Below are 14,310 nucleotides of genomic sequence, written 5' to 3' on the forward strand. Positions count from 1 at the left end.
CGCTCCACAGCACCACGGCATACAACCCCGCGGCAAACGGCATGGTCGAAAGAACTCACCGCGCCCTCAAGGCGTCCCTGATGGCGAGCTGCACCGACGGGGACTGGAAATCACGACTTCCTTGGGTACTCCTCGGCCTTCGCACCGCCCCTCGCGCAGACGTCGAAGCTTCACCCGCCGAAAAGGTTTATGGGGAGGCGCTCGCAGTTCCTGGCGAATTCTTTCCCTCATCAACCGACGACACGCAGCTGGATCACCTAAGGGACATCGCCAGGAAGTTCAGGCCATGTCTCAAAACTTACCAGGACAGAACCAAGCACTTCAAGCCAAAAAACCTGGATGACTGCGGGTACGTTTTCGTACGTGTCAACGCTCATCGACAACCACTAACTAGACCTTATCGAGGCCCCTAACGGGTAATTAAGAGGACAACGAAAGCCTTCCTTCTCGACGTCCATGGCCAAGAGGACTGGGTCTCAATAGACCGCGTGAAACCAGCATTTCTCGAAGGAAGCGACACCGCCTCCGCCGGACCTGGCAGATCCAGAGTTCCACCTCAAAACAAGGCGCCCAACGAAAGAAAAATCATCAAACGACGACAAGAGGAAGAGATCCTTACGCCGACCGCCGGCGCGCCCCTCCGTTCAAAAACAAGAGGAACCCTCCGACGCCCGAAAAGATACGAAGATTGATCATCAGCCCTCTACGCTGCCCGATGTCTTGGGGGGGGGAGTACTTGTAAGGACACCGCTCCCTTCGTCGTCCAGAAAATCAACAAACTGCTCATTTATTTGAATTCTCCCTTCGCCACACCGTGGTTACCCATGTATATGTATTCCGCTCTATCAGAGCTACATTTTGACATATGTATCATTTCATTACATGTTTCTGTTAACTCATAATTCGTATATTTATAAGTGTAAGAAAACACATATATTTTGGCGGGCACTTCATTTTGATTTGGCGCCAGCGCCATCCTACCTTTCCGTCCGCACCTCGTAATATACTCCCATGCACATTTGAATAAAGTATCAGTTGATCTTGGCGACGCTTGTCTCACTGTCCTTACACCACGAACTTTAAAAGTCGGCTATTCTGTGTGCCTAAAAAGGATTCGAACACTCTTCGAACTATTCTGGACCTGTCCCCACTAAACAAATTCATTCAGAACGACAAGTTCCATATGCTAACTATCTTGCAAATACAGACTCTACTACCACAGGAGGCTTACATCATCTCCATAATTCTTACAGATGCCTTTTGGCATTTTTCAATAGGTCCGCACTTCTCCCCCTACCTTGGTTTCAGACTGGCAAGAAAGGCCTACGTATTCAGAGCTATGCCCTTCGGGCTCAGTATAACTTCAAGGATTTTCACAAAGCTAGTCGAAGCCATTGTCCAACAATTAAGGAACAAAGTTCAAAGTTGGAGAAAATGTTTTTATGTTGACCAGGCTGACACGAGTATTTTTATAGTTTATATATGACATATCTGTTTTTGACGTTGTTAATAGTTTAATAGGACATATCTGTTTTGACGCTGTTACTGTTATTAGAATATAATAATTTTTTCTCATCATTTATTTATTACCTTACTTTCTTTCCTCACTGGGCTATTTTTCCCTGTTGGAGCCCTTGGGCTTATAGCATCTTGCTTTTCCAACTAGGGTTGTAGCTTGGCTAGTAATAATAATAATAATAATAAAAAAGGCCTACAGGTGATAGTATGCCTAGACAACTGGCTAGTCTGGACTGCAATGAGGTCGAAATGTCTTCTAACAGCTCAAGAGGTCATGAAATTCCTACAGTCTCTGGGCTTTCAAATCAACCTTGAAAAGTCCACACTATCTCCGCCTCAGGAATTTTAGTGGTTAGAGCTTTGCTGCTATCTGAAGTCGCACATTCTTTATCTACCGCAAGGCAAGAGAAAGGAAATAAAAAAATCTGTCAGATGCCTACTTCACTCGAAAGTAATCACCGGACGGCAAAAGGAAAGAGTCCTGGGATCAATGCAGTTTGCTACCATGACAGACCCAATCTTAAAAGCAAGACTCAAAGTTGCCAACAGAGTCTGGAGAAGAAAGGCATCAAATGCTCAGAGAGATCTTTGCCACAACACCTTTGCTACGCAAACTGCTCAAGCTGTGGTCCACTGTCAAGAGCTTGTCGACACACATTCCTCTGCAGTATCCTCCTCCTTCCATGACAATTCGTACGGATGCCTCGGAACAAGGTTGGCAGGGAGACATTCCCCTTCCAAAAAAAAAAAAAAAAAAAACTAGAGGGTCAGTGGTTAGCCATATTTCGGAAATTCCATATCAATATTCTAGAAGCTATGACAGTGTTTCTGACTATGAAGAGATTGAATCTGAAAACAAAATCATACATCACATTAGTCATCAACAGCAAGACAATAGTCCAATGTGTCAACAGACAGGGCTCCCAGTCTCCTCAGATCACCCAAGTGACACTAACCATTCTCACTTTAGCAAAGCAGAGAAATTGGCATCTTACAGCACTCCACCTAGAAGGGGTTTGCAATGTGACAGCCGACACCCTGTCAAGATCCAAGCCTCTGAAAACAGAATGGTCTCTAGACACAAAATAATTTGTTTTCATCCTAGAGCAAGTCCCAGAACTGTAAATAGAACTCTTTGTGACGAGCTTCAACAAGAAGCTTCCTGGGTATGTAGCACCAAACTTAGATCTGGAAGCGACAGGAACGGATGCCATGTCTCTGGATTGGAACCAGTAGTCTCGCATCTACTATTTCCACCACTCAACCTCCAAATGAAAGTCCAGAACAAACTGCGGACTTTCAAGGGTCTAGTGGCTACCAAGTGGCCCAAGAACAATTGGTATCCTCTTGTTCTGGAACTCAAACCTCTCCAGGTCCCTCTACCATCTCCATTGCTGTCTCAGGATGTTCAACGGAAGACTCTTCGCTTCCTCTTGGATAACAAAAAACCTTCAGCTCAGGATTTTCTCGTGCTTGCGGCTCAAAGAAAGTTCAGAGTTGCAAAGGAGAGAATTGACGAAACAACAATACTTGTCTTCCTGGAAAAAATGGGTGGAATTCATTAAAAGACATCAGGCCCCTTCCATTACTACGGACATCTGTACTTCTTTCTCTATTTCATTACACAAAAAAGGTCTGGCCTCTACAACTATTACCTCATGTAAGTCGGCACTAACTAGACCCATCACTTATGCTTTTGATATTTATATCAATAGAGAGCTGTTCAATAGGATCCTGAAGGCTTGTGCTAAGCTGAAACATAATGCTCCTCCCAAGGCTAGCTCGTGGTCGTTGGATTAAGTCTTGCACTTAGCCTCCTTGATAGATAACGCCACTACCTCTCTAAGGGATCTTACACAAAAGGCAATCTTTATGCTTGCTATGGCTTCTGGTGCTGGAGTCAGTGTGATTGTGTCACTTTCATGGGATAATGGCCACATTGAATTCTCGGAATCGTAGGAGGTAAATCTTTTACTCAGATCCTGCATTCTTGGCAAAAACAAACTTCCCACAAAATGTTAGAGGCCCTGGAAGATTGTTCCACTAAAGGAGGATCCTTCTCATACCACTTAAGGTGACTTAGGACATCTCCAAACTACATAGGAATTTTGGCTCTGACCTTTGGTTTTGCAACGCCAGGGCGATTTATCCTGAAAATTACTAAGATCTGGGAATACTACCCTATATAGACCTGATATCGACCTCCAATAATCTGGAATAAATGGATTCATTTCATTGTTTTATAATATATTCCTAGGTTATATACCGAATTTCAATGCGTTATCTTTAAAACTAAGGGAGATTATTGAATATGAAGGTCAAGAAGTATAGTTTTGAGATACGGGCGTGCAAAGTTTTTCCTTGTATCTTTACAAAGACAATATCAATAAATCATGATTATTAGGAGTTTTATGTTCTTTTGGGGGGTTAATTCAGGCAGTTAATTCTAATAGCCAGGCCTTCTCCATCATGAGGCTCAATACTACACAGTATTCAAGAAGTTTTATTCCAGCTGTTACCAAGTTGTGGAATGATCTTCCTAATCGGGTAGTTGAATCGGTAGAACTTCAAAAGTTCAAAGTTGGAGCAAATGTTTTTATGTTGACCAGGCTGACATGAGTCATTTTATAGTTTATATATGACATAGCTGTTTTTGACGTTAATAGTTTATATGGGACATATCTGTTTTGACGCTGTTACTGTTTTTAGAATGATTTATTGTTAATTTATTCTCCTCATTTATTTCCTTATTTCCTTTCCTCACTGAGCTATTTTTCCCTGTTGGAGCCCTTGGGCTTATAGCATCTTGCTTTTCCAACTAGGGTTGTAGCTTGGCTAGTAATAATAATAATAATAATAATAATAAAAGAAAAAGTTAATTTTCATAATTTAATCATAAATGAAGATCCTTTTGCTCAATATCTTGCTTCTTTTTTTCATGTTAGGCAAGGTGGACGCTCCTTTATCCACAACACGCACACGCGCGCGCGCACACACTCTCTCTCTCTCTCTCTCTCTCTGTGTCTGTGCAACACCGATATTACCTTCTTCTGAACTCTTAATAGAGCAAATTTTCCTCTTCCATATGTTAGCAAGATGTTGAAATTGTCTTTCCCTTTTTGAAATGACAAAATTCTTCCCGAAAACGAGAAAAACAAACTTAAAACTGAGTGAACGTCAGAAGGTGTTCAAAGTTTTTCTTTGTATTTTTACAAAGACGACATTAATAAATCCAGATTATTATGAATTTTATGTTCTTTTTTGGATATGGATAAACGAAAACAAAGTTAATTATCATAATTTACTCAAACGAAGATTCTTTGGCTCAATATCTTGTTTCTTTTGCTTGTGTCAGGCAAGGCGATCGCCTCTCCATCCACACAACCAACTAACACACACACTCTCTCTCTCTCTCTCTCTCTCTCTCTCTCTCTCTCTCTCTCTCTCTCTCTCTGAAATGATAAAATTCTTGCCGAAAACGAGAAAAACAAACGTAACAATGAGTGATTGTAAGAGGTCAAACTCCGGCATGTACTCTCTCAGGATTGTGGTCGGACTGAAGGGCGAAGGGTGTAATTTACCATGTAATACATCGTTTGTAACTCGTGGAAGATATAGATGCTATTGTTCACAATTTCTTTTACATAAAAATGTAATAATTATAAAAATTTAAGATAACAGAAGATATACTGCATTTTCTTTATGGAACAATGTTTATGGTATATTGAGTTTCTTTTACTAATTACCCTGTAACTATGAAAGTAAGAGGAATTTTACCAAGATATTTCGTATACACATTCTCCATTGCCATACGAAGCTCAGTGAATTTATACAGGATTTTGTGTTTTTCTTCCTATATCCCCATTTATTGGCATTCTGGCCAGGCCCCTTAAGGCCTACCTGTCGAAGTGTCAGGCCTTTAAAGGACGTTAACTTTCTCAAGAGGAAACAACAGGTTCTAATATCTTTGAAACAGCTAAGGTCCAAACTCACCTATTTCATCAAAAGGGCTGTCCCTACTAGTATGCCATCGGGTCACGACCATAGGAAAGTTGCCTCTTCCTTAAAACTTTTTCCAATCCATGTCCTTTGAAGGCTTACAGGCTTACACAAGGATGGAAATGTGTGTGTGTTCTTCGAACATTACTTACATCAGTTGGAAGAGATTAAACACTTTGTGGTGGCCGCTGGTAGCGTGATTAAACCAGCTTCTGAAGTGTTGTGCATGGACTCTCACGAACTGTATAATTGGGACTTCTCAGTCTGCATCGCGCAGGTGGAATAATATTCTTATTTGCAATGTGTGCTATTCTATAATTTTAAAGAGTCAAAGGTAATATTTTCCTCTTATGCTATGAGTGTTACCATTTTACTACTCTTACATAGTTCTGGGGTCTGAAAGCTTCGGTTTTCTGCACTTATTTGATGTTCATATTGTTGTGCCAAATATAGTTATATTTATGAATCTTTGGAAATAATAAAAGATGATTGTTCTTTTTGCATTTCCTTTATATGGACATACTGTTCACAATAAAAGCTGTGTAACTCCATTTTCTAACCCTCCTTTTATAGACTTCGTTCTGACTGACTACAGAAAAAAAGATTTTATTCACATTGAGTGGAACTGTGGTATTAAATTCCTTTTCTACTACACAAATTACAAACAAATAGCTTGTGCTCATAGCTTAAGACTATCGTTCCAATTGCTATGTGGAACTGTGGATATATCTATGAGGCTTCAAATGGGTTAAAAAAAATCCTGGCCACAACTGAGAATATCAATTCTCTGGTACACTTCCATCTGGACGACATGGCTCGAGCCCAAAAAATGGATTTTGACATAGGAAACATTTATTTCCGGGCAAGATAGCCTTGTCGTCTCGTACTGATGGACCTGCCCGTTACTTTTTATCCCCCCAATTTTCAGTGTGAGGCCTCATATCACGTGGTGGCTGCTCCTGGAATGGTGAATCCGGAAACGTGGTTGAGGTAGCACACCGGGATCATTATTTGTAACGGCGCTCTCGCCCACGTATTCAATCCTATCCCATATCCTTCGAGACAAGGTTAACGATTCGGGGAAGGATAGCCGTGGCTTGTTTTAAACACGTCTCTGTTGTCTAGACGATATCTCTCGGGATATTTGCTCCAGGGGATAGAACCCTGTGATACTTCATAGGTAAAATTCTCTGGTATATCACTCGCAGAAATATCCCAAGTAGAAAGCTGCCATTGAGGAACTTCCATATGGACGTCATAGCTATCTCACCCAAAAATAGGTTTTTTCCTATGTCAAAATCAATTCTTTTTTTTTGTAATTTACAATGTTATCTAATGGAGTAAAATTTTCTAAACCCTGAAAAACAATTATAAGTCCAGTCATAAAAGGGAGATTGGCAAAGGAAAAACCTATTTTCAGGGAGGTGCTGTGTGGGTCCCAAAGGACTTTCCTGTTAAAAGGCTAGATGAAACCTAATCAGACTTAACATACCAACGAAATAGTGTCTTCCCTGTGCCAGGGCCAGTGTACAGGACGGACTCAGTCTGTACATTAGAGACTCGAGTTCATGCTCTATTGAACCTATCACAGCAAGGGTGATAGATACAGGCATAGAATGAATTATTCTTCCAATAGAGGTGTACTATATGACTCATCTGCTTCACTTCCATCTTTGTTGTAGTTTTTATATACATAGAAAAAATATGCCCAGCACTACTTGAAATTACATTACTGAGAAATATGTGACTTAATGGACTGGATAACATGAATTCAACATGATAATTCAAAAGAATAAGACAAAATTAGGGTGAGAATGCCAAACTGCTTTTTAGAGAAATATCAATTACATACCATTCCTAATGAGAAAAATCATCTAATAATGTTCTGCCTTTAAAATGTGCATGCATTGAGTAATTTAGTTGACTAATGTCTTAAAGCATGCCTATGAATTAAAGGAACTTTATGCAATGAATAAAATATCTTGTTTGCAATACTTTGACTTGAATAAAATATAACAAAATACAACTTTTAGACAGCTTACTTGCTTCAAGGCAATGGCCATGACCATATTCCATAAGACCTCTGACAACTGACCGTGAGCTAGTGACAAAGCCCATAAGCGGAGATATGAAGCTGTGTGAGAGACGGATCCCAGAACAAACTCAATAGTATGAATAGCTTGTTCTATGAATACTTCACTAAACTCAAACTCCTCCTCCTCTTCCTCTTCATTTGATATAACTGCACTCTGAAACATTCAAAGGTAGTCATCTGATTACCCACAACTTAGTTTATCTGCATCCTCCATGAGCCCTAAAAAATATAAACATTTTAAAAAAGGAATTATAGTGTGTTACTATTCATGGCTAGAATAAAGTAGGAGAGGTGCAAAAATGGTAAAACAATAATATAGAATCACAAAGGTTGAAGTGGTAAGAATATGTACATAATTGGGTGATAAACAGTTAACCCGTGTAGCAACAGATTTCAAAGTACTGGATGAGGATTTTGATTTGTATAAAAGCCCAATAAGTGATAAAAAAGATGCATAGATAAGAAAAAAAAACCAAACTTATGGGGAAGCCAAGGGTATTTTATGAATAAATTAAAGACAATTTTTCTTTGTTTTATGAAAGGATTTAAACAATTATCTATTATTTCTTTGAACCTCACATGATATTCATATTCCTTCTGGATGCACTTGTTATATAAGCATTTACCTCTAAAGCTGAAAATTTCCCATTTTCTTTCTTTCTAAAAGACTTGGGCTTCTAGTAAAGTAATGACACAATCTAGTACTTAATGGCTTGGGCAAGCCATACAGCTTTCGGCTTCATTTTCTGCATTTCTGTCGATTGAAAATGTCCGGCCCCACACTCCAGATTGCTCAGATTTAGATTGTGTGCACTTTTAAAGATGTCTTCTCCTGAATTTGTCAATTATTATGGAGTAGATTGTTCAACAGAATTGCTTCTGAGAATTTATGACCCACATTCTCTTTGTTTGATGTCGGGAGTAGTATTGGGATTTACAGAACTGTTGCGAGGAGTGCAAAGGCCTCACTGTTCCTTTTTTGGGAAAATATATTTCTATTGTTGATGACTCAATTAATAGTTCAAATTATAAAAAAAAAACCTTGCTCTTAGTTCAGATGAAAATCTGGACAAGACTTTGCTAGTTCTCATAGCAGGAATGATAATGATGATGATAACACTAGAATTGTACTCCAGTCCATCACTTATGAGCCTAGTTTTGATAATGACTAGGTTCAAAAGCTCACAACTTCTTCAAATTCTTTTGGCTATCTAAGAACAGCAACAAGTCTTTGGTTAAAGGCAGTAATTCTGAACTAGACTTCCCTATTTTTAACCCTAATCTAAATTTTCAAGTTGAGTCTACTGGTTCCAGCACTCCATTCAGTAAGGGTACTGATGGCACACAGCACATTACAAATTTGAGATCCTCTCTAAGAGCCTCAAGTTCTTCATTTACTTCGGACACTTCAGCTGCAAAACCCTCACCTTTCCCCAATCCTAGCTGCTCTTTTAGACAACTAGATTGCTAGGTAGCTGACCGAGTTGGTAGCCTGAATTCAAATACCTATCCACTCTCTCAGGTAAGTGCTATGAAGTTACCACTTTCATTTATGGATAGAGTGGTATATTGTATGATTCCTTTAGAATCAAACATATTTGTTAAAGTTTTGGCAAAACTGTTTGTTGGCATCAGGTGTTTATTATTTCCTTACAAGCTCAGCCACCAGCACATCATGGGTTAAGCAACAGTGTAAATATTGGTGCTAGTACCTCAACTGCCAAAAAGATTCCATAGAAAAATAAAGTGCTGTATTCCCTCACAAAGTAAACAATATAAACTAAACAGGAAATTTCAATCATAAATTTATTTTGAAAGTTATCCTAATAACTTGCTTATGTTCTGATACTGCCTATTCATCAAAGTTGTCGAATAAGTCTATGTCCAAGAAGAGTTGAACACTTCAATTTTCTCAATTCATACTGGATAGAATTTATAAACTTATCACAAATGCAACGAAAGGCTTGTCCTTGATTGGTGTCATAGCCTTCTATACCATACAAGATACTACCGCTAGAGAGTGATGGGGTCCTTCGACTGGTCTGACAGTACTAAATTGTATCCTTTTCTTTGGTTACGGTTCATTTTCCTTTTGCCTACACATACACCGAATAGTCTGGCATACTGTTTACATATCCTCCTCTGTCCTCATACTCCTGACAACACTAAGATCACCCAATAATTCTTTCAAGGGGTTAATTACTGTACTGTAATTGTTCAGTGGTCACTTTCCTCTTGGTAAGGGTAGAAGAGACACACTAGCTATGGTAAGCAGCTCTTCTAGAAGAAGGCACTCCAAAATCAAACCATTGTTCTCTAGTCCTGGATAGTGTTATAGCCTCTGTACCATGGTCTTCCACTGTCTCTTGTGTTAGAGTTCTCTTGCTTGAGGGTACACTCAGGCACACTATTCTATCTTATTTTTCTTCCTCTTGTTTTGTTAAAGTTTTTATAGTTTATATCGGAAACATTTAATGTTACTGTTCTAAAAATATTCTAAGCTTTCCTTTCCTCACTGGGCTATTTTACTTGTTGGAACCCCTGGGCTTATAGCATCCTGCTTTTCCAACTAGAGATGTAGCTTAGCAAGTAAAAATAATAATAATGATAATAATAATATTCACCAAATCTTGTTCTAGATTACGATTTAACCTCTTTAGTCCATCATTAATGCTAAGACGTAAATTTTCAAACACAGAGCTAGCAAACTGATTTGCTAAAATGATGCAGTATGTGGGTAATAAAAGTAGGAAGAACTATTGAAATAAAGTAATGCCTCACAACACGAAATTAATTGGTTCTGCAGTGGCACACGTAACATGATTTTTTCGTCTTGCGAGTCGCTTTTTACATGTAAATAGCCTAATTTGTTCCAGGCTCTACAAAAACACCACATTAAATGATTATAAAAAGGATACACTCCAATATTCAGTACTCAACAAATGACCAGTACAATTATCTGGATAATTCCATAATAACTTGACCATTGCTTACATGTAATAGAAATGTATAATTAGAGCAAACAGTAAGTATACAGTAAAAAAAACTGTGGAACCTTATCTTTAGAGTGAGGCAATGTCCGAGAGCGAAGTGGCGGGGCGGTAGAGGAGGATGACAAAACATTAATAAATGACAGAAAACATTAACACTTAATTTTAGGAAGCGCATTAACTAATGGCAGGAGATATTAACACGTAACTTTACGATACACTGAAAATTATATTTCTTTTTTTTTTTTTGCTTTTTTCTAATTTTGCGTTTCATTTTACTTCAAGTTGTGTATTTTCTTTTTAATTACGTATTTTCTTCATCACTCCCACTTCTCTTTTGTTTTTTATTTTCCGCTTGGCCTACTAGTACTGAAGGCCTCTTTTTAAAAAATGTTCAATGAAGCTTGTTTTTGCCTGCTTCTTAAAATTTTCCTGAAATGACTAAGGCGAACATCATTTACATATTCAAGCGCACAACCTGTGATAATTTTTTCTAGGTGTGTGTTTTCTACAAGAGCCACCATTTTATAGTAGCCAGCTAGACCATCCTTAATTCCTGCCGTTGTCAGTGGGTCATCCTCCTCCCCCTTGCTGCTAAAGAACTGTTCCTGAACTTTGTTCAGTTGCAAGGCCTCCAACTCCTTCAGGTCATCCATCGCAAGTTCCTATTGGTGCTCCTCGATAATCTCATCGACATCGGGCTCATCAACTTCCAGACCCATGTTCGTACCGAGTGTAACAATCTTGGCAACCTCAGATTGAGCAATAGGTTCAGGATCGTCAACATGTTTGGCTTTGTCTTCAGCTTGGCCTTCGTGGAAGCCCTCGAAATCTCGTGCGGAGGCAGCATCAGGCCACAGCTTCCTCCACTCAGAGTTCAAGGTTCCCCTCGAAACCACCTACCAAGTTTGATTGATGATTGCGAGGCACATCACATTATCGAAATGCCCCTTCAAAAATTAACGAAGGGTGAGGTTTGTGCTCTCAGTGATTTCGAAACATCTCATGAAGAGATATTTCGTGTAGAATTTTTTAAAGTTTGAAATCACTTGCTGGTCCATGGGGTGGAGGAAAGAGGTGGTGTTAGGCAGAAGAAAGAGAACCTTGATGAATGAATACTGTGCTAGGATATCTTCCTCGATGCCAGGAGGGGAAGCAGGGGCATTGTCCTACACCAGCAGAAATCTCAGAAGGAGGCGCTTCTCTTCCAAATACTTTTTCCCAGTTGGGGCGAAACAAACATTTACCCACTCGGTGAACAAGTGTCTTGTTACCCAGGCTTTTGCATTAGCCCTCCACAACACCTAAAGATTCTCTTTAATCACTTTGTGGGCCTTGAAGGCTCGAGGAGTATTGGAGTTATACACTAGCAGGGGTTTCATCTTACAATCCCCACTGGCACTTGCACACAGTGCAAGGGTAAGCCTGTTCTTCATAGGCTTATGCCAGAATAGTTTCTTTACTTCTGCTGTGATGAACGTTCGACGAGGCAATTTCCCCCCCCCCCCCAAAAAAAAGCACAGTTTCATCTCAGTTGAAGACTTGCTGGGGACTCTAGCCTTCCTGGGTAGTCAACCCGTTGAACGTCTTGAAAAAGGTTTCGGCCGCTTTTCTGTCAGAGCTTTCAGCCTCCCTATGACGCACCATGGAATGAACGCCAGATCGTCTCTTAAATTTTTCAAACCACCCCCGAGAAGCCTTGAATTCTGGGGGGTGCCTGCTTCGATGTTCCTTCTCCTGCGTTGGCTTTGGCTTGAGCACGTACAAGATCACCGAAAATGGAGCTGGCCTTCTGGCAGATTATCGCCTCGGTGAGTCTCTCTCCAGCTCGCTTCGCTGATAGTGTCTCCAGCCATTTCCTTGTCCTTAATCCAGACAAGCAGCAGTCTCTCCATCTCATCGTGGACTTGGCTCCTCTTGCTGAAGAAAAGTCCCATCATTAGAAGGTGTTGCTACTTTAATGACTTCTTTTTTCACCAGGATTGTTTATTTCGTAGACGGATAGATTTTTATTGACCACAATACAAAATAATATAAATTTTACAAAAGAATATTTGGTCCAAATTACAAAACGAAATACAACAGATTTTGTACAATCTCTTATACAAACTAAATGAATTTCAATTACAGTACACATATATTGTACTAAAACTAAAAACAAAACACAATTTAACTATATACCATCAACAAGTTCCTGTAATTACAATTTTACACATTATAATAATGTTACATTCAATACAAAGAAAGAAGCTCATGTACAGTTTTACATACTACATCATAATCAGTTTTGGTTACTAGCAAGTCTAAAGCTGTGGTAACATTATACGTCTGCCTGATCTGTAACGAAAGTGGACAATTTTCAATGACGAGTCTCTGTCTGGACTCCACCACATGAACACAACCTCTCATCCATTGGCAGATGGCCTCTACCTCTTCTGTTCCACCGACCTGTCTCAATTTCCAATGAATGAGCATTTAACTGCATTCTTGTCCATGATACACGTTCTATTTCATTAAGTCTTAATTGGTTTGTATAAATGTCATGAACGACTAAATCTGGGTTAATAGTGTTATAGAATACAATCCTATTGGAATTGGAGTTTCTGACCCTTAATGGCAGTTCACATTTCCCTTCCTCAAACACATTCCTTTGCGATCACACAACCGCATGCCAGCCTCGTATTTCTTGATTATTTCCATCTTCCTCTCCATAGAAAGCATCATCCTCTTCTTTCCGGGACATCAGCAACTTTCTTGGGACCCATGGCTAATAATGTAATGTAATATCACACGATACAGTGCAATAATTACGAAATCGAAATCACAAACACTAAGTCAATGCGTACGATACCGCTGCCGAAACGAAAAGAAATTGGAACGCCAATTCGTAGATGCATGATGGGATACAGTACAGTAGATGCTGACCAATAGGAGAGCAGGATCTTATGGTGGTAACTAGCATCTGAGTAAGATAATAATCAATGGGAGTGCGGGAGGATGGTAGCGAGTTTATGGGCTGGCAGCGCGCAAATTTTAAGATCGCCTCGGACACGGTCGGGGTCTCGTACCATACCCCTTTCGTTGTACAAAACATTTTTTTGTGATGAGTCTCAAAATTCTTCGCATCTCGTTTCGAAGAGTAAAAATTTCATAAGCAGATTCTTTTGTGTCCAGAGGTATGACTCTACTCCCATTTGCAAATCTATAGTAGGGATTATTTTTAATCTTATGGAAAATATATTTTAAGGTCATCACGATTTTAATCTTATTTTGGATTATCTGACTTTAGATAAAATAGTTTCAGATGGGGATTCTGAGGCTGTGGCACCCTTTGTGTGTTTTGTAATTAAGAGAAGGGAACAGGTATGTGCTTCTTTGGTTGGGATAATGCCGATACATGGTTATATAAATTGATTTTGGATATAATAAGGATTGTAAAAGTAGCTGATCAAGTAGGTACCAAGGCATAACATGTTTTGGCCATAAACCAGTAGCTTCTATGGCCCTAGAATTGTCTCCTTCAAAGATTATATTTCAAAGATAACACTATGATAGTCCTTTCCTGCAAATCCCTGCGGGAAGAAGATTCCCATCTTCATCATGTTTGGGGGAGCTTTTGTCCTGATCTGTGAGTGGTCACTGTAGTTCAAAGGAAGTTACTAGATTCCTCTAACCTCCAATTCTCTTTTGTCCAAAGAACCAATTCCA

General features: G+C 39.5%; 1 protein-coding gene across 1 annotated transcript in view; it reads right to left on the bottom strand.

Moving 5' to 3' along the window:
* LOC137626227 (V-type proton ATPase 116 kDa subunit a 1-like) overlaps positions 1-14,310 on the bottom strand; it is a 196,519-nt gene that overhangs the window by 57,850 nt on the left and 124,359 nt on the right. The window contains exon 4 of the mRNA XM_068357303.1: positions 7,560-7,766. Coding sequence (XP_068213404.1) covers positions 7,560-7,766 — 207 coding nt within the window. The remainder of the gene's footprint in view (positions 1-7,559; positions 7,767-14,310) is intronic.

Source organism: Palaemon carinicauda, chromosome 2 (assembly GCF_036898095.1).
Source record: "Palaemon carinicauda isolate YSFRI2023 chromosome 2, ASM3689809v2, whole genome shotgun sequence".
In the NCBI taxonomy this organism is placed as follows: Eukaryota; Metazoa; Arthropoda; class Malacostraca; order Decapoda; family Palaemonidae; genus Palaemon; species Palaemon carinicauda.